The 24,618-nt window shown below is 43.5% G+C and overlaps 3 protein-coding genes and 1 long non-coding RNA gene across 9 annotated transcripts in view; 2 read left to right on the forward strand and 2 right to left on the reverse strand.

Moving 5' to 3' along the window:
- Positions 1-6,055, forward strand: part of LOC309521947 — a 183,512-nt gene extending 177,457 nt beyond the window's left edge. Inside the window, exon 17 of the long non-coding RNA XR_014214797.1 lies at positions 5,322-6,055. This is a non-coding gene — a long non-coding RNA (uncharacterized lncRNA). The remainder of the gene's footprint in view (positions 1-5,321) is intronic.
- Positions 1,169-10,454, reverse strand: SCO1 (synthesis of cytochrome C oxidase 1). 4 transcript variants are annotated; one of them, XM_082204717.1, is made up of 6 exons: positions 10,321-10,454; positions 8,277-8,370; positions 7,009-7,206; positions 3,967-4,059; positions 3,700-3,815; positions 1,169-2,006 (listed from the first exon to the last, which is right to left on the reverse strand). In XM_082204717.1, exons 2-6 carry the CDS (start codon positions 8,305-8,307, stop codon positions 1,875-1,877), a joined length of 570 nt encoding a protein of 189 aa, XP_082060843.1. In that variant the 5' UTR covers positions 8,308-8,370; positions 10,321-10,454; the 3' UTR covers positions 1,169-1,874. The 4 variants fall into 4 exon arrangements, with proteins under 4 accessions (XP_082060843.1, XP_082060844.1, XP_082060841.1 ...); XM_082204718.1 differs by having other exon boundaries at positions 8,277-8,367; positions 10,321-10,451; XM_082204715.1 differs by lacking the exon at positions 10,321-10,454 and adding an exon at positions 9,735-9,910 and having other exon boundaries at positions 8,277-8,367.
- ADPRM (ADP-ribose/CDP-alcohol diphosphatase, manganese dependent) lies at positions 10,341-16,191 on the forward strand. 2 transcript variants are annotated; one of them, XM_082204373.1, is made up of 4 exons: positions 10,341-10,479; positions 11,405-12,044; positions 13,637-13,753; positions 15,541-16,191. In XM_082204373.1, exons 2-4 carry the CDS (start codon positions 11,420-11,422, stop codon positions 15,849-15,851), a joined length of 1,053 nt encoding a protein of 350 aa, XP_082060499.1. In that variant the 5' UTR covers positions 10,341-10,479; positions 11,405-11,419; the 3' UTR covers positions 15,852-16,191. The 2 variants fall into 2 exon arrangements, with proteins under 2 accessions (XP_082060499.1, XP_082060498.1); XM_082204372.1 differs by lacking the exon at positions 10,341-10,479 and adding an exon at positions 10,781-10,921.
- A 352-nt stretch (positions 16,192-16,543) lies between these two features.
- Positions 16,544-23,082, reverse strand: TMEM220 (transmembrane protein 220). Of its 2 annotated transcripts, XM_082204985.1 has the most exons (7): positions 22,886-23,082; positions 21,244-21,273; positions 19,792-19,852; positions 18,418-18,541; positions 17,760-17,819; positions 17,320-17,387; positions 16,544-17,124 (listed from the first exon to the last, which is right to left on the reverse strand). In XM_082204985.1, the coding sequence occupies exons 1-7, from the start codon at positions 23,024-23,026 to the stop codon at positions 17,063-17,065; spliced, it is 546 nt and encodes a 181-aa protein (XP_082061111.1). In that variant the 5' UTR covers positions 23,027-23,082; the 3' UTR covers positions 16,544-17,062. The 2 variants fall into 2 exon arrangements, with proteins under 2 accessions (XP_082061111.1, XP_082061110.1); XM_082204984.1 differs by lacking the exon at positions 17,320-17,387 and having other exon boundaries at positions 22,886-23,068.
- Positions 23,083-24,618: the final 1,536 nt, after the last annotated feature.

Below are 24,618 nucleotides of genomic sequence, written 5' to 3' on the forward strand. Positions count from 1 at the left end.
GAGGTAGAGCTTAGCCACCATGGCTTTTGCCTTGATAGCCCTCTCCTCCATTAGCTCAGCTGATAATTAATAGCCATGGTCCATTCTCCTTCCCACCCCACAAGCTGAGCGATCTCTCCTTAGCCACCACACTTTCTGCCCAGCATGTTGCTCTATGCTTCTACATCCTTCCCATTTTGTGCGCTGTGTTTTAAAACGGAATGCAAATCTGGGATTCACAGGGCAGATCAGGCACATCAAGCTATTTTCCAACAGCCAACAGCAAATTTAATATCTTTAAAACATCAGATGATGTTGATATTTGCACTCTGCAGCGTTGGCAATGTACCTTCAAACTAGATTGATGTGTGTGCACATGCAGTAAATAAAAAGCCAAACTTAAGTTACCTACTTTTCTGGCAATTCTCTCCCTCTCCCTCTCCCTCTCTCTCTCACACACACGCAGAGAGAGAGAGTGTGTGTAAAGTAGGAGAAAGAGCTGCCTCTGCCTAGAACAGCTGAGAATGAAGGTTATATTCTGCCAAAGTCACAAAAGCACTTCATGCAAACTGACCCAAGGAAATTCTTGGTGGACACTTGGAAAAAAGGCAATGTCTCCTTTAATCTATCCAGCATCTCAGATGCAGAGAAGATATTTCAGATATATGAGAATCTTCTTACATTACAGTACTTTCTCCAGAGGGGGGAATTGGCCCAGGCACATTCCCCAAGAACTCTTTGACGCACAGCATACGCAAAACAGAAATCCATAAGCAGACTTGAAGGGGGGGGGCGGGGAGAGAGCAAGATGCACAGCAGCCTGCCACTATTCTGTATCATAAGATACAACCTATTTACTCAGAGAAATTTATCTATTCTAATTACTTGAACATTTCCTCCCTATGAATATAAGGTACAGAATTCATTAACTAGGAAGCTGGCTACAAAAAAAGAAGAAGAAAGGAATTCTACCACTCCAAAGTCAGGGTAAAGGCTCGTTTATTTTAGTGTGCCACCTGAAAAGTGCTGCATGGGGCAGGGGGGATATGCCCCTTCTACTGTTGACAGATTTAAATGTGCATGATATACAACCATATTCATCCATGTGTCCTATAGCTGCCAGTTTTGTTTTAGTTCATTCAATTTTAAGGAGTAGGAAAAACATGCGAAGGAAACAGGTAGTACATACTTCGGAGAGAGAAATTCACTTTAATTGATGTGAGATTTCAAAGAACACAGGCTCTAGGTTTCTTCCACTTTATTTCATTATCTGTGCATTAAATGCCACTTTACCTGATCAATAATCCATGATCAATATAGCTACCACCCTTACCATAATCATTTCAAAAAGGCAAAAAACTGCAGCTCCTACGCCTGTCAGGAAAGTTTTGGAAGCGATGTTGAAGCCGTGGGACTGAGTCAAAAGACACAGAGATACCAAGCAAGCCTCCTCAAGACTGATACCTTGAGCACAGTTCAACTTAGCAGCCCACTGTACGTGCATCAGCACAGCACAAATGCACACAAGAGCGGGGAAAGATGTGAATGCTCCTGTGAATGGATTTGAGCAGTGGTGACCCTCTCACTGGGACCTCCTCTGCGTCATCCTGAAAGGCCTTTAAGAAGGAAGGCACATCCAGAGAAAAATATTTGGTCAAGTACTTTTGCTGTATGATGTCCAGCTCCTTATTTAATCCATTTGAGTCTTAGCCCGTAGGTATAGCCTTAGCTGAGAATTCAAGTGCTTAAGAAAATTGCCAAGACAGATTACTCCCGCAACACTTCACCCAACTAGTCAGATCTCCCTGGCACGTTACTGGCTGCATTTTAGTGTCATGGGACCAGCCTGCCTGATAAGCAGCTTCCTTGCTTTCTAGTGCAAAACCTTCCACCTCCTAGCTCTGTTTATATTGTCTCATGTGTCCAGCAATTGCAGCAGCAATCTCAGAATTCTTCTTGTTCTGCCCAAAATAATCAACAAAGCCTCCATCTGGTCCAAGAAGGTACATTATGATGGTGTGATCCACCTGCAAAAAACACACAAGACAAATTGGGGATAGAGTGGAAAGGAGGGTTAGGTTAGCAGGGCAAGTTTTGGTCAGCGGTAACCCACAAGAATGATCAAACTGCCACGCTAGCTCTGAATTTCTTCATAAAACCAAGAGCTTGTTAGACAGCCTAGAAGTGCCTCAAACAGTGGCTCTTTACTTGACAATAGAACTAAAAGAGAGCAAGTGATAAAAGAGGGCTGTGAAAGCAGCCACATCCTGCAGATGAAAGAAACTTCATAGGAGTTTGCTTTTTGAGAACCTTGTGTATGTGTGTTCTGAAAAAGCAAGGCTCTTCCATGGAATCCAAACTTCCACTAAGAGCTAATGGCAGACTAAGGATTTTAAAAACAGAACTGGCCTTCTGCATTCAAGATCCTCCATAACTTCCCTGTATCACATGACATGCAAGGTTCTTCTCTGTTCCGGCAAAGAATAAACCTCTTCTCTGAGGGGGGTGGAGAGAATGATCCCTCCCAATGCAACTCAATGGTCTCCTATTGGAATCCCTCTTGGAAGCAGGAAAATGCAAAGACCCCATGGCTCTTTCTGACATCACAGAGACAGTCCTTGCTCGTCATGTGATGGAAATTAAAGAAGACAGGGCAGACACACCACTCTATTTGAATTTACTCATTCAGATTACCGAAGAACAAGAGCAATATTGACATATTCTCTGACGGGACAGGGCAGAGGCCAATTCAGATATTACTCTTAGTCAATACTGATCATAGGTAAACATTCATGTTGTGTCACTATCTCATTTTGTCAACAGGACTGACTTTTGGGAAGTGGGACCAACACAAAGGTGGCACTTTGGAATAACTAGATTCTAAAGAACAGGCATTAAGATCTAGGTCAATTAAAAATGCTGCCTGAAACAACATAGGCAGATTAGCCGAACAGGACATAGGTAAGGCATGTGTCATTTGCTGTCTAGCTCCCTCTAGTGGCAAAATTGTGTTTTAATAATTTGCATGACAAATAACACCCCACACAGAATTTACATTCTGGGAAGGGAAGCTGGCTTGTGATAAAAGAGGGCATACCTGGGCTTTTCAGACCACATGATGGCTCAATCAGGACTAGCTAATAAGAAAAGGCAAGCTTGGATCCTGCACCTTTACGCAGCAACACCAACCTCCAAGACTCCTATTGAGGCCTACTTCTAACTGCCAGGCTGTTTTTCAGATCAATTTAAACATGGGCACCTTTCAGTAACTGCCTCCCTGCATATGAAAAAGGATACCTCTGAGCTCTTGTAGCAGACAGAAAAAGGCAAATGAAGAAACACTGCGGTCTCACATGGAAAGCCTTCTCATTATGAACAGACTATGTATTCTCTCCTCCAGTAACGCTTGCTCACAATTGCCTATTAGCTTTTACAACTTTGCTCCTCTCACCTTATTCAGAAATATTACTCAACTACAAGCCAGCTGCTCTAACTCCAGATATTTTTCAGACACCCCCCAAAACCCTATAAAATCTCCACAACACTTCCACCCCTCCATTTCCCCATCCTCTTGTAGGTTTCCTCCGATTCTCTCCTTTAGAAGAGATTTAATTGAGAAACTCCCCCTAAACTCGCCTTGTCCGTTTGGAAAGTTCAAAACCTTTTCTGTGGAGCCATCTAGCGTTATCAATCTGTAACATATGCAAAAACGTTACTCACTATGTAATCATTATCTTCATCTTTTGGGCCAGAGCTGTAATAGACACGATAGGCTCGAGCCACCTCGTCGATCTGTTCTTTTGTACCCGTCAATCCGATCAGCTTGGGTGAAAACTCTTGAACAGAAATGGAGCTAGTTAGATCAGCTGACATTAAAGATGAGGGCCCAAATTATTACCCTCTTCAACTGTTGGAAAAGCTATTCAGCTCTACAAAGCTGGGTGTATAGGGAGTCAGTACAATACCAGATATGGAGGTTAACATTACCTTTAACGTATGTGGCGATAGCTTCTTTCGTGTCTCTCTCTGGATCAATCGTGATGAAGAGCGGAGTGATGTTTGGCAGAGACTTGATCTCATCTGTCGCCATAAAGCATGATAGTTAATATCCCACTAACTGACTCAAGGTAAAGGTAAAGGGACCCCTGACCATTAGGTCCAGTCATAACTGACTCTGGGGTTGCGGCGCTCATCTCGCTTTATTGGTCGAGGGAGCCGGCGTACAGCTTCCAGGTCATGTGGCTAGCATGACTAAGATGCTTCTGGAGAACCAGAGAAGTTTCATGGAAACGCTGTTTACCTTCCCGCTGGAGCAGTACCTATTTATCTACTTGCACTTTGACGTGCTTTCGAATTGCTAGGTTGGCAGGAGCAGGGACCGAGCAACAGGAGCTCACCCCGTCACGGGGATTCGAACCGCCGACCTTCTGATCGGCAAGTTCTAGGCTCTGGGGTTTAACCCACAGCGCCACCCACGTCCCTATAAAACACCATAGAATGTGCCAATTTTATTACAGTCCATCTTCAAGATGGTGCTTTTTTGGGATGCCTTTTTTGGAGAAAATGCAATGTAATGTGGATGCTTTATGAAATATTGGGGTCCTCCTATCAGTTGCAACACATGCCCTAGCTGTTTTAATACAGTTGCAACTATAGCTGCCACTGTGAGAACAGGATGCTGGACTAGATGGACCATTGGCCTGACCCAGCAGCCCCTTCTTATGTTTCTAAATGATGAACCTGTTGCCTGTACCAGAGAGGAAGCTATTCAGGCTCATGGCCAACATTTGATGGATGCTTCATAAGCTTCCCCTCTTATCAGTGGCGTGCAACAGGTGAGATTTGGCTCAATAGGTCAAGAGATGACCTGGTACATCCATGGCACCACAATATTCTTTTGAAGTAGGTATGGAGAAGGATGGGCACAGAGAGATTATCTGGATTTTATCGGTCTTTTAAAACCCATAAAATAGAGGGGAAAATGGAGAGCTTATTACATTGAGGTATATATGTGTGTAATCAATGAAAAATCAATAGGTGAAATTAAAAACAGGTCCTGTTTTTCAGGCTGAAGTTAAATGAGGGTCCTGAAAAGACTGAAAACCATTGTTCAGGGACCCCTATTACAGGCCACAGCTTGAAGGCCTAATGCACAGGAATATATATTTGCGCACTCAGATTCTTATATATATATTTAAAACAACCTATGCATATAATATTTACAGTCTGTATCTATTCACAGTCTGTTTAAACACTGGTTATTTTCTGCAGGAATTTTAATGGGTAAAATGGAAAATTAAAAATGTACATTTTAATTATGAAATTTATTACCTGCCCTCCAGCAGGGCAGGTCCCAGGGCACAAGATGGCAGCTAGGGAGATGGAATCACTGCATAATAACAGGAAAAGACTGGGAAATAAGTGTAAGTGACTTAAAAAGGAATATTGTCATTTCAAGAATATTGTGTAGGAAAAGTAGCTCTACCTGAAGAAGTTTAGCTATTACCCATAAATCTAGTTCCTTTCAAAAGAAATATGTTGCATCCAAGAAGCTCCACTTTAGCTATTTGTAATCTGTATATTCTATTAGTAAAGAAACATTCTAGCAGGTGCACTAGAGAATGCCAGCCCATACACTTTGACAAGAACTCCAGAAATGAATATGAAATTCCATTTCTGCAGCAGATGAATCGAATTTTCATATGCCACAAGGAGATGCTATCCACACACAGTGAAATGAAAATACTGCCACTAGGGGGCAGCAATTCCCTTTTACTAAAGGCAGGTAGTTTCAGGTCTCAAAAAGGCAGAGCTCCATTCCATACAGTACGTGACTTCATATTCTACCAATTTACACAAAATATTTTGTTACTTCTTATCCCCCTTCCATTACCAGCGTAAAGTCATCTTTACTTACTTTACTTTATTTACTTAAGTTATTTACAGGCTTCACCTACACAACTAGTGGGACTTGGGTGGCGCTGTGGGTTAAACCACAGAGCCTAGTACTTGCTGATCAGAAGGTCGGCAGTTCGAATCCCCGTGACGGGGTGAGCTCCCGTTGCTCGGTCCCTGCTGCTGCCAACCTAGCACTTCGAAAGCACGTCAAAGTGCAAGTAGATAAATAGGTACCGCTCCAGCGGGAAGGTAAACAGTGTTTCCGTGCACTGCTCTGGTTCGCCAGAAGCGGCTTAGTCATGCTGGCCAAATGACTTGGAAGCTGTACGCTGGCTCCCTCGGCCAATAAAGCGAGATGAGCGCTGCAACTCCAGAGTTGTCCGCGACTGGACTTAATGGTCAGGGGTCCCTTTACCCACACAACTGCTGGTAATTACCTGTCTTACATGATCCCTGCTCCTCCAACTTTTATCACTTACAGCTAATTAAAGATTTCCTGCTTCCTTAAGTGACTGGCCCTCTCTTCCTTACTGCCCCCTGCAAGTGGAACCCCCTCCCAGAACTTGGGCGTGGTGCCAACTCTTTCCTGTTCTTCAAAAGCCATTTTTCCTGCAGCCAACTTTTCAGTACACGTAACAGCTTATGATCACGTTACTTCATCCCTATACTTGCATTCCCCTCCTACCTTCCTATTTTCCCCGCTGTCTATTTCAGACTAAGCTCTATGAGAACAAAGCCCCACCTATGTCACCTGTTCAGGGCCACCAATGAAGGTCTTCGCAGGCATTGTGCTGGCCACCCATGCCGTAATGGACCTACTTACAACTGACTTTAAATAAGGAGTAGGAGAAATGAAGAGCGGAAGCAATGCAACCGACTAAAATATATGATTTCAACAATAGCAATTTATTGTTGGTAGTCACATTTCAGAGGCATCTTCTCAATTAACAATGTATATTAATAACTAGGGGAAGAGGGGGTAATTCTGTGCAAACATTGCAGACCTATATAAATCTGCCACTGCCTGAGCAACATAGGCTAAAAACATTATTAACCTAGAGAAGAGAATGAGATTCTTCTCTATGAAGAGTTATTTCAGGGACAGTTTGAGCTTCAGTATGGCTTGCTTACCAATTTCATCGATGACAAGAACCATTTTTTCCAGTTCTTCTGGGCAAATGTCAGGGCAATGTGTAAAACCAAAGTAGATTAACACCCACTGGCCCAGAAAGTCACGATCCGATTTGGGCTGTCCATGGTGATCGACGAGTGAGAAATGGCCTCCCAGCAATGGCTTTCCAAGAGCCCTTTTCCGCTCCTTCTCCGCCTCTGAAATCAAACCACAGTGGAAGGTTACCTGCCTACCACTCCAGCTTAAGAGATTCTATAGCACTGCCAGCAAAGCTGCAACTATATTCTTCCCCCATCCCACACTTCCTTTATGACAGCTAAATTTGTATTGCTCTTTAGTACTAGAATCTGGCTTGAGTTCCCCACTCCCACCCAATACTCTTGATATCACCATGCTCACTGTAGATGAGGGTGCTCCATTAACTATAGATTTGTATCGGTAAAGTCCAGCATCTTGAAGTGGAGTGTGTGTGTGTGTGTGTGTGTGTGTTGAATGACAAGAAAAAAGCCAAAAGCGGCAAGGGGAAATAAGAGTTACAAAATAAATGCAAGCAATGTCAGGCACTTGATTGCAAGTTTCAAAATGACAACAAGAAATCTAACTGTAATCAACATCTGAAAGAGTCAGTAAGACTGGGAGTTTTCAGCCTCTCTCAGAATCTACCTGCAAAGCCTTCAATCATTTCAAAATCATTTTTCTCTTCTCTAGTTGCCTCTTCACCCAAGGGATTTGGAACATGCTTTGGGACACGCTCCCTCCCTTTTGTCTTAGAAGTACTTTTCACCTTGTCAGAAGCAAGTATCAACTAAAAAGTTCACTAGCTAAACTTCATAATACTCAGGTGCTTCTTTAAGCAATTCTAGTGACTCTGAAAACAGTTATTGGAAAACATCTACTGCAGGTATCAATATTTTCACACCCACGATGCATTTGGGACCCACTGCTTTTTTTATCTTTTACCATATATTTTCATGGTAGTAGTTCTCCTACCTTTGCATCAACTACAGCATTAAGGGATTCATCTTAACAAGAGAGGGGTAAGAAAGTTGCTGGGTAAAAGCTAGGAGAAGCGATAATCTCTTAGGATCAAAAACCTTTTCTCACGTAATAGTTTAGACCTTAAGCACAGGTAAGGGCAGTGAGGATAGGCACTCAGTGAGCTACATCCGCAAAATATTCACACAGCCAAGAAAGAACGCAAAGCCTTTGCATCTGTGCAGCAGGGTGAAAAATGACTCTACAATAGACACAATTAAGTTTTACATACTTTCTGCTTTCTTTTTCTTGAAGAACTTCATTGCTGCTAGCAGGCTTCCTCCAACAGCACAAGTAATTGCCAGAGTCTTCCAAGTTACAGGCTACTGGGAAAGAGGAGGAAAAAGAAGTGCACATGTAAATAAAAGACTTGCTCACCAAGCCAACTTCCTCATTCAACTTCCAAGTCACTACCTTGTTTCGGTAAGCAAAAGCTCGGTCTTCTTGCACCTTCCATCTCCTCAACATTTCCCTAATCAAAATACGGTACAGTAAGCATGCAACTTACACACAATTAACTTGTGCACATTCCATTTTACATGCTTGGCTAAATAAATATATAATAAAAAGGGGATGGGTGTCTGGGATGGGGGAAACTTTGGCAATTCCACCCACTACTGAACCATTTGACTATAAGTGATTTCAGCTTTAGGTGTGATCCCCAGAACATAGCATAAATTGCAGGCTTACTGTATAGCTGTGGTTCCCAACGTGGGACACACGCCCCACAGGGGGGAATTTGATTTTTAAGGGGAGGCAGTGGAAAACAGGAGTGCCTGGCGTGCTCTGGTCCATGGGGTCACAAAGTCGGTCATGACTAAACGACTAAACAACATCAACAATAACCTTTTGGGACACGGGTGGTGCTGTGGGTTAAACCACAGAGCCTATCAGAACTTGCCGATCAGAAGGCTGGTGGTTTGAATCTCCGCGACGGGGTGAGCTCCTGTTGCTCAGTGCCTGCTCCTGCCAACCTAGCAGTTCGAAAGCACATCAAAGTGCAAGTAGATAAATAGGTACCGCTCCGGCGGGAAGGTAAACAGTGTTTCCATGCGCTGCTCTGGTTCACCAGAAGCGGCTTAGTCATGCTGGCCACATGACCAGGAAGCTGTATGCCGGCTCCCTCGGCCAATAAAGCGAGATGAGCGCTGCAACCCCAGAGTTGTCCGTGACTGGACCTAAAGGTCAGGGGCAACCTTTTAGGCTTCCTCCACGTGAACAGGAGTTCACTTTTTAAAAAATAAGAATTATATGTCACGGGGGAGGGCAACAGGATTTTAGAGATGCCTAGGCATGAAAAAAGAGGTTGAGAACCACTGCCTATATAGCAACCGGCTCAGGCAGACAACCGCTTGAACCCAGCGCAGCTAAAAGCAGCAACTTAAGATTTGGAAAAGAGATGCAGGGGCTCTCGCTTCTCCTCCATGCGGGGGGCGAGAAGTAGCTCCGCCTGCACTATTTAAGCGGAAATGCAAAAGGGGGTGCATCTGGGCGTCACTTCGCGGCCCTGCAGCGGCCGGACAATAGAAGCGGCACCATCAAGCAGACCGAAAATCATCTGTCTCCCTCAAGGGTTCCACGTACGCCTCCTCCCCGCCCTGCCCCGCAGCTCCCCCGGAAGAAGGCGCCCCTGCTCTTCCGTGGATGCGCCCAGGAGCAAGCGGCTCCCCCTGGAGCGGGACTGGCTCACCCCAGGCTTGCTGGGCCCTTCCCGCGGCTTATCCCCCGGCGGCCCTGTAGCCAAGTGCTGAACACGACAGCGAAGGGAAGGCCAACGCGGCGGAGGGGCTCGGAGACCCCAAACCGCCAGAGGACGAAGTCGGGTCGCCGCCGCCGCCGCCATCCTCTTTCCCGCCCGCCCCGTCCAGCCACGCTCCTGCAGCCCATAGAACTAGGAAAGAGCAAGAGTAGTGACAAAGGTTGGATTTCCGGGGAAAACCTGGCATTCGCCAGCAACTGAATTCGCCGTCCCCCTTTCAAAAAAATTATCCATGGACAAAGAGCACCTCGCCCTATCCCTTGGCATCACTACGCGTGTTTAGCTCGGGATTGTAAGAGTGTGGGGGGGAGGAAGTAGACCCGGAAGTGTTCATAGGGACAGTGCTGCATTCAGCTCTAGAATTTCGTCTCTCTGAAAGTTATCTCGACGGAAGTGTCAGGGAGAAACGCTGTTCGGAACAGGAAGTGACGGGAGCACGCCGGAAGTGGCGGTTGACTTTCATTGAAACCGGGAGGAAGGAGGGTTTTGGGTCGCGGGAGTCGTGCAGTCATGTCACCTCAGTTACGCAGGGGGCAGAATGGTTTCCTTTCGTATCTTCCGCCAGCCCTCGAGCCAGAGACGGCCAGTCGTTTTTGAAGAGCCTGATCTGCTTCTTAGTCGGGGCTGCGATGCACAGCCGTCCTGAGCCACCATCTTAGCCCTTCCCAGCCGCAATGTGAGGATAAGAATTGCATTGGCATCTGCAAGGACAAGTTGTTGTTTTTAAGTGTTTAAAAAAAACCATTTAAAATACAGCACAAACTCTCCGCGACCCGATCACAGCTTCGCCCAAACTTCCCATTTCTCAGTTGCTTCCGACCCTCGGGTGACTGAGACGGAGGGGAGGGAGTATTGAAAAATAACCAGGAAGTTTCGTCTCTATAGGCAGTTTGATTGTGAGGCTAGAATTGCCTCCTTGGTTCCACTCACAGCCTACCTTAAAAGGACATCTTGTAAAAAATATTTCCATTTCCCTATGGCGGAGGGAAGGCAGTAAGCAAGGAGGAGGGGCAAATGGATCAGGAAATGAAATGACGCTCAGAGAGTAGATTAATTTTCTTTCACTGCTTTGCCTCAGAAGAGGACTTGGTTTCCCCGGTCTGCTTCTTTAAAGGGAGGTGAGTGGTGTGGGTATGTGTCTCGTTTCCATAGTCACGATGTTGGGGGGGGGTCTCCAGACACTTCCCCTCCCTCCTCTAGTGAGTTTATAGGGCTAGCCAGACAGATGTGTGGGTTGTGGTTGTTGTTTTCTGCCGATTTATAAGCCGGCAGGTAACTTGCCAAATCCTATAGGCTTCAATTCTTAGTGTAAGTGGTTCAAATCACTGACATCCCTAAATCTGGTGCAGCCCATTCCTCTGCATGTTTACTCAGCAGTTCAGTAGAACTTGCTCCTAATCCAAGTACTGTACATATGCACAGGATGGCTACATTGTATTCCGTCAGCTTTATAGAAGACTAGCTTCTCCAAAAGACAGCTAATGCCGCCTAAAAGCTATATTTGAGTACCACATTCATAGGCACCCACACTTCCCCCTCACCACCAGTTTAGTATTTGAACAAAATCCTTTTCTTTCTTTCTTTGTGCTACATTTTGGCAGGACATATGGGCAGTTATGGATGACGATAATAATTGTAGCTGTACACAAGGAGCCACAACTTCTGAGGCACTCTTCTCCTTTGGAGTCATAGCAGATATTCAGTATGCTGATCGAGAAGATGGCTATGATTTCTGCGGACTGAACAGGCGATATTATAAGCATAGCCTATGTCACCTCCAGAGTGCAATCGAAGACTGGAATAGAACAGATGTTCAGTTCGTATTACAATTTGGGGACATCATTGATGGCTGCAATGCTGAACTTAAGATGTCAGAGACAGCACTGGGAAGAGTCTTGGAAGAATTTAAGAAGCTCAAGGCCCCAGTCCATCATATATGGGGCAACCATGAATTTTACAACTTCAGCAGAGACTATCTAGTAGATTCTGCACTGAACACCAAGTACTTACAAGAACAGACTTTTCTTAGCAATTCTTATAGAGACCAGAGTTCCACTGGAGACGATGCTTCAGAATTCTATTATGCATATCAATTTTGCCCGATGTCTAAATTTCGATTTGTCATCCTTGATGCTTATGATATAAGTATTCTGGGGAGGGACACATCTACCAAAAAATATCAAGATTCTCTAAAACTACTGCGAGAAAAAAATCAAAATGAGAATCTGAATAGTCCATCAGGTACTGTATTGTGCTGAGCAGGGCTTTTGTATGTTTCCAGATTCACATAGAGGTAGCACCTGGCCTTGTGCTACACTGAGGGACCTGCCACTCAGAAAAATGAACACATCTGCATGTATTTCTCTGACTTAAAAAGTGTGTGGAAGGGGACTACAACAGAAGAACATTCAGTTTTGAGTGGCAGTTTTTCTACACAAAAGGTTCTACCAGATTAGGCTAGGCAGTGGGCAGGGCTGCACATTAATGGCATTTATGTAATCCTCTGAAAGGATAGAGAACTTATCTCAAGAGTAACTGTTTAATGCCTGAATGTAGGCCAGGTATGTTCAAAATGACATTTTGAATGTATGCAAATATGTAAAAATGTTTACATATATATAGCATACTTTGGAGGAAGCGGGAGATGGTAACATTTCTAATTTGTAGAAATGGGGAATCAAATGCTTTGACTACACAATTGAGGATGTATGATTTAAAGGGATGTATAGAACGTTGGTTGTTTCCTGGTTGGGAGCAATAGGCTGAGTACAAACGATTATAGCTTTCTAAGCCACAATATGAGCCTAGTGGCTTTGCATACAGCTGCATTGTTCTTTCCCTTATGCAAACTGGAAAGCAAGCCACGAAGTCTTCACTTAACTATCGCTTCCCTTCTTTGTCTTAACCATGAAAGCTTGGTTAACAGCTTGGGGGAAAGCCAGGCTAAGAACCCAAATTTAATCATGGCTTCATGCAATGGCTTGGTTTGAAATCATTAACCACAGTTTTCTAGTGTACACCTAACATGAATCTGGTTTAATTGAATACTTCCTGGCTTGTTCACTCACTTGCGCAAAGGGAAGAGTGCTGTGTATAGGCAGCCTTGAGGCTCATTCATATCTTGATCTGTTGAGCTATGATTTCCTTGTGATAGTTAGGACTTTCTCGAACATTACTGGAACAATAACTTGCAATTTGTACACTGCAAGTCGCTACAGTAAGCAGCTGTAATGTCTGGAAGGGAGATGAATATCTGAAAACACATGGCAAGCACTTGCCTATGAGCTCCAAAGGTTCCCCATGGCTCTTCCCCATGCATAAAAGTCACCATGGAGACATGTTGTGGACAAATAGGATCTCTTCTTTCCTAGAATGTGTGGGAAAGCTTTAGATCAAGACTTGGCAATACGTTAGCACAGCCACATACCCTTTCATAGAGATGCAAAATTTTTAGAAACAACTAATAATAATAATAATAATAAATTTTATTTATATCCCACCCTCCCCAGCCGAAGCTGGGCTCAGGGCGGCTAACAACAATCAAAATAGCTCAACATTCTAAAACATTCATTATAAAATTAATTAAATCAAATTAAAATCAAACTACATGTGGAGTCACTTTTTTCATGCTAAGGAACAGGAATATCTATTATGTTTATCTTTAAAGAAAGTATTTTTACTGATTTGCCTTGAATGCTAGTTTATTCTTAAGAATGAGGTTAACTTAAAAGTCCCTGTAGGGAGAAAATGCATATTTTTCTATGCATATTTGTAACCTAAAATATAAATGGCTTATTTGGTGAGGTTTTTTATTAGGTTTTCTTTTTGTACAGGTCTTGTTGAACGTCAGTTTGTGCAGTTCAATGGAGGATTCAGTCAAGAACAGCTGGATTGGCTTGATGAAGTCCTTACATATGCTGACAAAAATCAAGAAAGAGTTGTAATTATGGGTAAGACTTTTTTGTTTTTCACTTTTTAAGGCACAGCAACTGTAATAGAATATCACAGTCTATCTCATGAAATTCTGCTTTTTACAATTCTGACAAGCCATTTTTCAAGCCTGAGTCACACCCCAAAACTGGCCTTTGGAGCGAACTCTGTTCATGTCACAGTGGTCTGATTCTGCCATTATGTGGGCTAGATCCATTTTCAGGATAGGTTGAGGTCTACAGGAATAGCTACAGCATGCAAATTAAAAATGGATCGTGTGTGCTTAGCCACACAGTGCTCTGCAAAACAAATTGAACTTGGTACACAGTCAGGTCCAATTTATGATCTTGCAAATCATCGTCCCTTAAGGAGAGGGTGTAAATCAGAGGTTATGAAAGGAATGGTGCTGGCTGTTGGTAAACAGTACAGGGAAATCAGGTTCCTTTCGAGTTCCTGGAACATAAGCAGTAGAACACTTCTTAGAAAAAAGCGCCTTACCAGAGGGTTGCTCGGTCATTAGAACTAGAGGCAAAAGACTGAGGGTTTCCTTCATCTCATTCCACTGCTTTAGCTGACACATGCTAAAATTTGGGTAGTGGGTTTTGATCACAATACTTCATTCTTCATAAAGTATACTCTGCCAACCAGAAGATTAAGGGCCAGTGGGAGGTTGCACACCAGGAAGAACATCACAGGAAGGGATACACCAGACTGGCTCTATCCCCTAGGGAAGCAGCAGCCATGGGGAGTTTGCTTCCCTCTTTGTGACAGAGAGAATACTCCGTTCCAACTGATAGTTGCCCTGGGATTGAAGAGAAGTGCATTGTGGCCCCATCTAATTGACCAGAGGACCAAGCACTGCTAGGTTGTGTGTGGGTTTCACAATTTGCTTTAAGCTGCTTTTAGAATCACTCAGTTGAACACCTGAATATAAATCTTCCAAAAAAAACACACCCAAGGCTCATGTCACCTTGCAAACCCATGACAGAGAGAATCAGGCCTCCAGTTTGGCTTCCGTTTTATTCTTTTAAGCCCTGAAGTATGTTTGAGCTGTTTTCTCAAAAAAGAAATACAGGATAGTTGGAAAATGTGGACTAGTTACTCCTGTTTCTCCCAGTTCCACATCTCTACAAGGATGTCTAAATGGCGAGATACAGTATAAGTATTATTCAAAGTATAATGTACTCTTTGTGTGTGCATCAAAGTGAGGAACACACACATATATATATTGCTTTATTTTAGATACATTTATTATGGTTAAATTTATTCAGTTTTAGTTTGTGCAAGTAACGCTTTCCTAAGTATTCATAATGTGTCACATGTATTATTTTAGTACCTTTACAACTACCCCGTAAAGAAGGGCTAGTTAACCTTGTGAACTTCCAGAAGGTGTTGGACCACAATTCCCTATCTGCCAAAGACAGCACATCCAATGGTCCTTTTAGTCCAGTAACATGTTGGGGGGGCACAGGTTAATTATAAAGTATCTCGGTTTTATTACTTCCATATTAGATTGGTGCTCAAACATAAGAAATTGTAATTTTCTACCTGCTACTCAATGATCTCATCATGATTGGTCTATCATGTGAATCAAGGACCTTCAGCTCATAACATCTGTTCGTAACAATTTTGCTTAAAAATGACTTCAGGTGCCTGTCTAATTGTGAACATTGCAGAGAATACTATATAGCCATTTTCAGCAGAAGCTGCCAGATTCTGCAGAACTCAGCAGCTTTAGCATTTGGAGAGCCGTGTTAACAACTGTGAAATTTCATCTGTTTTGACTGCCTCTCTTCCTCCGCTGCAGGGCACATACCCATCCACCCCAATTCTACAAGTGATGTCGCCCTGGCTTGGAATTATAAAGATGCCCTTTCTGTCATCCACTCGCATCACTCTGTGGTGTGCTTTCTTGCAGGCCACCTTCATTTTGGTGGATACTGTTTAGACTCTTATGGAGTTCACCATGTTACTCTTGATGGGATTATAGAAACTCCTCCAGAAAGCCATGCTTTTGGAACTATACAGGTCTATCATGACAGGATGGTATTAGAAGGAAGAGGAAGGATTCTAGATCGAGTGATGCATTACAAAGGTTATCAGACTTTTGACAGATGATTGTATTAGGTCTGATTACTATTTAATGCATTGTGCACTATGCTGGAGTAACCATTTGCCTGAAGCTCATTTCAGCCCACGGATTGGCATGTTCAACTTGAAGTGTCAAGCAAACTAAATGTCTGCACTGCTTAGTGAGGTGTGGAAATGTAATCAATTACACTTGATTCAGTGTTGGGCCTTTGTTCTATATATATATATATATTTCTGATTTTAGAATGTTGGTGTGTAAATTATTTAATATACCATGTATTTTTTTTAGTTGAAAATTTATGTATTTCTATAATTAAAAATGCATACATTTAAATTTGCAAACGTAAAATAAAAATTAGTGGCTGGGCATCTTTTGTTTAAAATGTGAATAATTGCATATTTATTCAACTCTGATTATCATACCCTCTTTGAAGGCTGGACCAAAAGCAAGACTCATAATATTACAGATCATAGTATTTGCATTTCACTTTGCTAGTAGCTTCCAGCAAAGAAATTGATGGGTTATTATGCTCTCTCTTTACCTATATTGCCTTACTTGAGACACACTACAGCTTCTGCTTTCTGTCACATCTTTGTAGGACTGCAAGCTAATCATCAGGATATTGTAATGTGCTCTGCAGATATGTCCAAAAGAGGTAGGTGGGGTGTGTGACAGTAAAATTCATACGCAAATCCAGACAGATTGCTCAGAGACCCAGTTGTTCTATTACAGGTAGTTTTAATTACAGTCTGTAAAACATACAAACACTGCTGTCCCTTCAAGGCTGTTCTGCAGCTTCAGCTCCGCTGGTTTCAGCAGTAAGTTCAAATCACCTCTAGACTCCAGCTTCTCCCACAGAAGCACCTATTTCATTTGATCCAATCCCTTGCAGGTACCAAGGGCCTGTAGTTAATGCAGCCCTAACCCATGTGGCCTTATTGCAGATATATTCTTTCCTTGAAAATCTAGACCAGGATCCAGAAAATTCCACTCTAATTGTGCTCCAGTTTCCAGCATTCAAGAACATAACAGACAATTTAAAATCGGACTCTCAAAGGAACAAACTGATCTCAGCCATGGCTGTGATCACTGTTGATTTGGCACAGCTGACAAATCAGAGCTGGGCAAATAGGCGCTAGAACACCGATTGCTTCATTTCCACCTTCTTAAATAACTGTTTTACAGTGAGATGGCCAGGATGTTCGCATCTCTGCATTCATGTAGATGTACAGCCACATTACAAAGGGGAAAAGGGAGAGGAAGATTGCAATGGCCAAGTGAACCCCACCCAGGGAATTTCTGTAAGGAAAAAAAGACGATTTACTGAAAATCAAGTCGAATTAACAGGAACTTAACCAACTTGTTGAAATCTCATCTATTATTTTTTTTTAAGATTTTTGTCTGAAACTTTATGGGGCTGCACCCAATGGTGGGGTTGTGCTACCAGAAAGTATTTCTGCAAAGGCACAGTAGCTGATTTTTGCCAATCCTTACCTCCTGCAGCCCCTGAACCACACTGCTCCAGAGGGTCCCACATAACCCAGGAGCAGCTTTTCCGGGGGCTGCAATGAGAAGAAAATTGGGTGCTTTGCTCAAGCACAAGTTGGGGCGGTGTGGGAAACAACTATTCTACCCCCCCCAAATAAATATGATTAATCACTCCTTTATATACTGAGAGTTACGTTTACCTCAACTGAAATACAAATGCTGAATTATAACTATAAATTATGCTTTATAGAAAAATGCAAACTATTTGAACATGCTCAAGTTTACAGACTTGTAAACTGAAAATCGTACGGCATTAAGGTATAAAACGAATCACAAAACTAAAACATCACAAAACTAAAGTCATTTTGAGGGAAGAAGGCTATACCATATCTTCAATAGAGTAAAGACTATTTCTTCCACATATTATAAATAGCTAAAAGGCTCACTTGGCTGAACGACGACAAAGGCTCATCCAGACTGTAACAATCAACAGACCAAATAACTCCCTGTTTTAAAAAAAGATTGTAAGTTATTGAAATGTGTTGTCCATAAATTTAATCATATGCAAGCAGACTCAGCAAAGAACAAGAATAAGTAAACTTACCATAAGAAGTGTCAGATGTCAGTTTCTCTGGGGGAAAGCAAACCGTTTCTCACTTTAAAGCTATCATAGCACTAAGCCCAACACTGCGGCAGTAGCTTAGTACATGTACAAAGTAATGGAAGACGAGGAAGAGGAGAGAATGGGAGGGCAGGGGGTTGTGACATTTCCTTAATTTTGAGTCCCTATCCCTTCCCAATTATATGGTACTGCTTCCAGTGGGCTGTATGCAGCCACAATGAGGTCAGATTGTAGGAAAAATCTGCTGTGATTTCTTTTTGTTGAGAAGTTTGACACAGCTGCATCTCTGTTGAATTTGAACCAAGGATTTCAGAACTTTAATCCTGTGTTTTTGAGGTAGTCTGCTAGCCTGCTAGCTTCTGGTTCTTAACAGACCTATAGTTAGGGTCTCGTGAGAATCCGACTGCTAAAAAGAAACCTCTAACTTCAGTGGAAGGTTGACAATATGAAAACTGTGCAGAAAAAAAGAAATTATTACATACCTGCCTTCTTCCTCATGCAAGATGCTTTTCTGAGCATTAGTAAACAAGGAATATCCCAAGATGGCAGAACCCACAAGACAAGCAGCTGAATGTAGATCTGACAGACTCCGCCACACAATATTGTCTAAGGAAAGCGGTAAGTCATTGGTACAAATTTCAATAGAATTTACATTTCCAAACTAACAGTGCAAACCCATACAGGCCCACTCAGAAATAAGCTCCACTGAGTTCAATGGGCCTTACTCCTAGGAAGTGGAAATAGGATTGTAGCCCAAGTTAGTTGAACTTAGGTCCCGATGAAACCCAACTGGACAAGTTAGTCTTGATTTAGTTCACACTGATTAGTGGGAATTAAGTTCAATTAACAGTCTGGATCTACCGACTTACTGAATTCATTTTCCATGGATGTGTCTCTTCAGAAGGCCTTCAAACTATGAGGAGGAGGAAACTGTAATCCTCTACAGAGTTTGGCTGACTGAACTGAACATGCACAGGATTGTGCCACAAGTGATTTTATATTTGGTATGTACTAAAGATCATCAAGCAGAGAACAAGAAGAGAGATCCTTCATGCAGGCATAAAATATCTAAAATGACTGGATTTAGCAAATAGTTAATATATGCGAGAGATTACTTTATATTGCAGAAAGCAGAAGAAACAGCTGACATGCCACAACAAATGAAGTTTTGACTTCGAGAAAATAATTGGTTAAGATGTGACATCTTGGAGAAAGCGATCAGGATATGGAAGAATTCATCATTCAGAGAGAGAGAGAGAGAAATAAGAATAGTAAAATAGGACAATGTGTTTCAAAAAATAGAGATTTCTCTTAATTTAGAACAAGTTAGTAATGAAATTAAACCATAGGTAATTTTAAAACAAAAAACTTAAAATAGGCATTTCAGTGAAATGGACAAAAGTAATGCAAACTATTCCTATAAATAAACAAGCTTTAAAAAAGAACAGCCTGGATGTCAGTGGCATGATAAGAAGGGAATTAATGCTCAGCATACCCAAGATCCTTTAGAGGAACACCAAAAATGTGTAGGAGGGAGAAGTTGGAAATGAATAGGCACAATATGCGTTGTTCAGATTGTGTATCCTAATGAAGGGTGTTTTGAAACATTTAAGAGCTCCCATCAATGAATCTGAGGTCTAATATCCCCACCCAGCATCTTCACTACATATTTGTTCTGTACAGCATCTAGCAGTACTTTGGAACTAACTAAATAAATGTTAAATAGTAGTCTGAACATAGGCAAGACACAAATACCTCCCCTGCCCTCAAATTATAACCATAATTAATATAACAAAGAGGAAGAGGTGAATGGTCCAATTGATTTGGGGATTGGAAGAGGGAATCTAATACTGTACCTGCAATTGGTGGACTAAGGCCGACAACCAGTGTGAGAGCTGCAGGTACAGAGTAGGCAACCTGAGAGTGAGATAGAACAAATCTACTAAGCAGAAATTGAAGGCAGGGACAAGGAAGACAACATACTCCATCCTGGTTACCAGACAGATAGAAGAGCCAATCTGATGGCCCCAGATAACTACACCAGGAATAATAAGTAAGGAATGGGTGCTTGCCTCCCAGGAAAAGAAAGTGTACAAGATCCTGGAAGGAAAAGGGTGTTTCATTTGTACAAAGGCAGCCCCTTGGATCACAAAACTATTCATAAAGGCAAAAGAGTCTGCTGAAGGAATGGCCCAATACAAAGAGAACAATGCAGTCTGATGAGATGATTGCAAGTGAGATGCTTACTGCTGCTGGTGGTTCTGTTGCCTGGAGGATGTGTATCTGATCTGTTCTAGGCAAGGCTGGACTGCCCCTAAAGGAGGTTTGCATTTTGAGGGTTGTTTTAATTACAGCATTGTCATTAGAGGCCCCAGTGGCTTCCGTGGCACTGAGCATCTTTCAGTCAAAGGTGATGCACACCTTGACAGAGGTGGTTCGTGCTCTAGAATCTCCAAATTACAGTAGTCTAACGTGCTATACGTGGGGCTGCTCTGAAGATTGTTTGGAAGCTGCCGTTGGTTCAAAGGACAGCAGTAAGGACTATAATGGTGACCAAGTGATGGGAATATATATTGCTGGTGCTTAACCAACGGCACTATCTCCAGGCCTGGTGCTGGTGCTTGCCTTTAGAGCTCTGGATGTCTTGAAGCTTGGATTCCTAAGAATCAAGCCTGCCAGTTCACTGAGATCATCAAAGGTCATCCTCCAGGTGCCATCTGAAGTGAAGCATGTGATGATAAGGGGAAAGGGGCCTTTTCAGGCATCTGGTTGGGCACTGAGAGAACAGCATGTTGGATTGGATGAGCCCTTGGTCTGATCCAGCAGAGTTCTTAGTGGCAATCTGTACCTGTGAAACCCTCTCTCCAGGGAGGTTTCCCCAGTGTTTACTCTGATATTGAAGATTGTAAGCCACTTTGTGAATGAAGTTCCTCAAAAAGCAGGTAAGTTTTGTAAAAATTACTGCATCTCTAGCACCAAGTCTTATTTCCCCAGCACTTGAAACTCTTTAATTGTATTATGCTGCTTCTACAGTCGTTTTTGCAATCTATTCTGATGTTTTATCTGTAAGCTATTCTATAAATATTTATATAATGTAAATCCACAACAACAAAAATAAAGTGTCATGTTAGAACACAATGTCACTGACTGAGCAACAACCCAAAGCCAATTAGAAGGAGTTTTGATCAAGCTGCAAAAGCATTTCAGACAGATGACATGGCTTGAAATTCAATGGCGCTGCCTGACAAGACACCTCCGACAATGTCAAGTTCTCTAGTATTTGTAATAGCCTCTGAATTTATACTCACTATCCAGAGTCCTGGATCTGGGTCATTGACCTGCAACAAAGAAGGCAGGAAACATTGCTAAAAACATTAAATTGTGCATAGCATAAAAATCCTTCCAACTGATCCGTAAATCAGTTAATCCTGAGTATTCATATCCAAGACTCCAGGATAAATTGTTGGCGAGCCTTGCTCAATGTGAAATGGGCAACTGTAAGCAGAGACCTGTGGAATTTTGCAGATTAAAAGACCCGAACATATACCCAGTGCTGTCTTCTAGATCATTTCTGTACCCAAGAGTAAATCCAGAAGGAAAACAGGTGTGTGTGTGGGGGGGGGGTATTCTCTAGTAAATGTGTTTGGGGCTCCAGCCTTAGTGGAACTAAGGACAACAGTCTAGCTACTGGGATTTTTTTTCAGGTACTGTCAGCAGATTGCTAATAGGATATAAATGAATTGCCTATTTTACCAAAATAACAACTCAGGAAGATATAAACTGTGCACATACTGTTTTCCCCTAGGCAGTTTTTAGAGCAGAAGACTGATTCTGCTTACTCTTAGTAAGTGATATATTTCCTAATCCAGCATTCATAGCTTGAAAACTACATAAATATAATGGGGAGAATGAAGTCTCACTGTGGCAGGGGGAGAAATTGCTTTATTTCCCCAATGTCACCTGTTTATCCTAAAGTATTGTCCAAATCATTGGAGTAGTGAAATAGACTAGTCTTGATCACAACCAGTTTCAGAACTAAATCAATTTTAAGTAATGGCAACAAGGTGGGGGAAGGGGAAACAGGAACAAAGAAGGATGTTCTTGAGGGGCAACATGGATTGCTGATAGGGAGAAGTAACCTGGAGCTTCTTCCCTCTTTTTAAAAAAGCTACATAACTGCATAGGTAAACAACTGTTCCAAATATAATCCAAGGTGGTCATTAAAACCCTTCAAGATGAACCCTAGGACCAAGCTATTTGAAAGACCATCTCCTCCCACCTGTATCTGCCCATATCTTGAAAATAAACAGACCCCCTTGCCTGCTCCCCTGCCTTCTGCGTTGTGTGACAGCATGTGAGAGAGCCTTCCCTGTGGTGGCACCTTATAAAATGGTATCCCTGCCCTGAGAGATCTTATCTATCTCCCTCCCTACTTGTTTTCTGCCACCACTTAAAAGACTTTTCATCTTCAGAAAGCATTTGGTTTCATGCCTGTTCAGATTCTGATGCGTTAGTCCTGGCTCTCTTGGTTTTGTTTGCTTTCAATGTGTTTCGTGTTGAGATGCTGTGACTTTTTAATGCATCCAACTTGCTTTTAACGATGGGATTATGGTTGCTTTGTTTCGGTGGAGATGGGAGAGCAGGTTTATGCATACGTTTTGCCCCAAATAAATAAACGTAATAGAGAAAAATGCTCCTTTTCCCATGTAACCTTCTGTGATGATGAAAGAAAGGTGTGCGGTCGATCTTCCCTTCCCGCCTGCGCCAGTCCCGCTTCAAACCTCTCCAAAGCTGCAATCCTGAACGCCCTTTCCTCGTTACCCTTCGCCCTGCCCTGGAAACCGGCCAGCTGCAACCCTGCGACCGACCTTCGCCCACCCGCACAGCCAAGCTGCTCCTTGCACACTTTTCTCGCCCTCCGCCTACGCCCAGAGCAGCACCATCCCCGACCTGCACGGCCCCGGCGAGTCCGAAGAAGACGGCCATGACCAAGTTGCTAAGTCTCCAGACCCGGCTGCTGGCACCCGCGGAAGGAGGCGGCGGCGGAGACTCCCGCTTAAGCCTAGGCAACGAAGCGGCAGCAGCCTCCATTGCTCGCTCGCCCCGCTCACTCGCGTGCCCGCCCCTCTCCCGCCCCACCAGTGGAGAGACGCTTGATCGACCTCAGGCGCGTTCATACACGCCCCTTACAAAGCGCCCCCCCCCCGTCCTCGTAGTCCTGCCATGCACCGCCCACGCCGCGCTCTTCTGACGAAACGGGCTGGGTCCTCGCCGAGCGCGGCCGCAACCGGGAGGCGGTGCAACGCAAAGCAGCTGCCAATCTCTGCTTCAGACCCAGTGCCGGATTTACGTATAAGCTAAACAAACTGTAGTTTAGGGCCCCACTCGCTTGCCCCCCCCCAAAAAAAATTAAAGGAATAAAAACTGCATGTACATTTCCAAAATATAAGATAAGTTCAACAATTACTTTGATAAAATACATATTTTCTTATGTGCAAATGGTTTTAGATACCCATTAGGTTCATAAATTACCATACAGCATATATTCAACACAAAAAACAGCTACAATTTGTTGTTGACAAAGGACAGCTGGACATATAAAGGGCCCCATTACATTCAGTAGCTTAAAGGTAAAGGGACCCCTGACTATTAGGTCCAGTCGTGCCTGACTCTGGGGTTGCGGCACTCATCTCGCTTTATTGGCCGCTCCGGGTCATGTGGCCAGCATGACTAAGCCACTTCCAGCGAACCAGAGCAGGAGCGGGACCTATTTATCTACTTGCACTTTGACGTGCGGTTGGCAGGAGCAGGGACTGAGCAACAGGAGCTCACCCCGTTGCGGGGATTTGAACCGCCAACCTTCTGATCAGCAAGTCCTAGGCTCTGTGGTTTAACCCACAGCGCCACCTGCATCCCTATTCAGTAGCTTAAAGGTAAAGGTAAAGGTACCCCTGCCCGAACGGGCCAGTCTTGACAGACTCTGGGGTTTGTGCGCCCATCTCACATCTATTGGCCGGGGGCCAGCGCTGTCCGAAGACACTTCCGGGTCACGTGGCCAGCGTGACAACGCTGCTCTGGCGAGCCAGAGCCGCACACGGAACGCCGTTTACCTTCCCGCTGGTAGGCGGTACCTATTTATCTACTTGCACCCGGGGGTGCTTTCGAACTGCTAGGTTGGCAGGCGCTGGGACCGAGCAGCGGGAGCGCACCCCGCCGCGGGGATTCGAACCGCCGACCTTTCGATCGGCAAGCCCTAGGCGCTGAGGCTTTAGCCCACAGCGCCACCCGCGTCCCCATTCAGTAGCTTAGGACCCCATCAAACCTAAATCTGGCCCTGCTCAGTCCAGTGTATTAACTGGAAGACCCACTTGCCAGGACTTCAAAGCTGACCTGGTTGCACCTTCCTTTTCCAGCCAGCAGACCTTGCCCCTTAACTGCCAGAACCCCGAAAAAGTCTCCCTGAAATCACTCCAGTGACAGCGGCAGTAGGATCGCCAACAAGGGGAATGTATGAAAAAGATATGTTGCCATGTATAATTTACTAGAAGCTTCTCCCTTTTGAGAAAAAAGGGTTTAAAACTGTTATGAAATAAATATTTTCATACTGCTTCAGGCAGCTGCCAAGTGAGAACTGGGCACATCAGTTCTTGGGCTGTGGACAGATTTATGCTGGCATGACCTTT

Source organism: Podarcis vaucheri, assembly GCF_965113315.1.
Source record: "Podarcis vaucheri genome assembly, chromosome: 2".
In the NCBI taxonomy this organism is placed as follows: domain Eukaryota; kingdom Metazoa; phylum Chordata; class Lepidosauria; order Squamata; family Lacertidae; genus Podarcis; species Podarcis vaucheri.

Bases quoted from the DNA above. Each gene is read 5' to 3' on its own strand.
- ADPRM (XM_082204373.1), top strand. From the start codon at position 11,420: ATGGATGACGATAATAATTGTAGCTGTACACAAGGAGCCACAACTTCT. The intron at 12,045-13,636 runs GTACTGTATTGT...CTTTTTGTACAG, and splicing joins GAATCTGAATAGTCCATCAG to GTCTTGTTGAACGTCAGTTT. The intron at 13,754-15,540 runs GTAAGACTTTTT...CCTCCGCTGCAG, and splicing joins AGAAAGAGTTGTAATTATGG to GGCACATACCCATCCACCCC.
- TMEM220 (XM_082204984.1), bottom strand. From the start codon at position 23,026: ATGGAGGCTGCTGCCGCTTCGTTGCCTAGGCTTAAGCGGGAGTCTCCG. The intron at 21,274-22,885 runs GTCGGGGATGGT...TCTTTGTTGCAG, and splicing joins GACTCGCCGGGGCCGTGCAG to GTCAATGACCCAGATCCAGG. The intron at 19,853-21,243 runs GTGAGTATAAAT...TCTCACTCTCAG, and splicing joins CAGATCCAGGACTCTGGATA to GTTGCCTACTCTGTACCTGC.
- SCO1 (XM_082204715.1), bottom strand. From the start codon at position 9,887: ATGGCGGCGGCGGCGGCGACCCGACTTCGTCCTCTGGCGGTTTGGGGT. The intron at 7,207-8,276 runs GTATGTAAAACT...GTTTGATTTCAG, and splicing joins CAAGAAAAAGAAAGCAGAAA to AGGCGGAGAAGGAGCGGAAA. The intron at 4,060-7,008 runs GTAAGCAAGCCA...TTATGGCGACAG, and splicing joins TCTTGTCATCGATGAAATTG to ATGAGATCAAGTCTCTGCCA.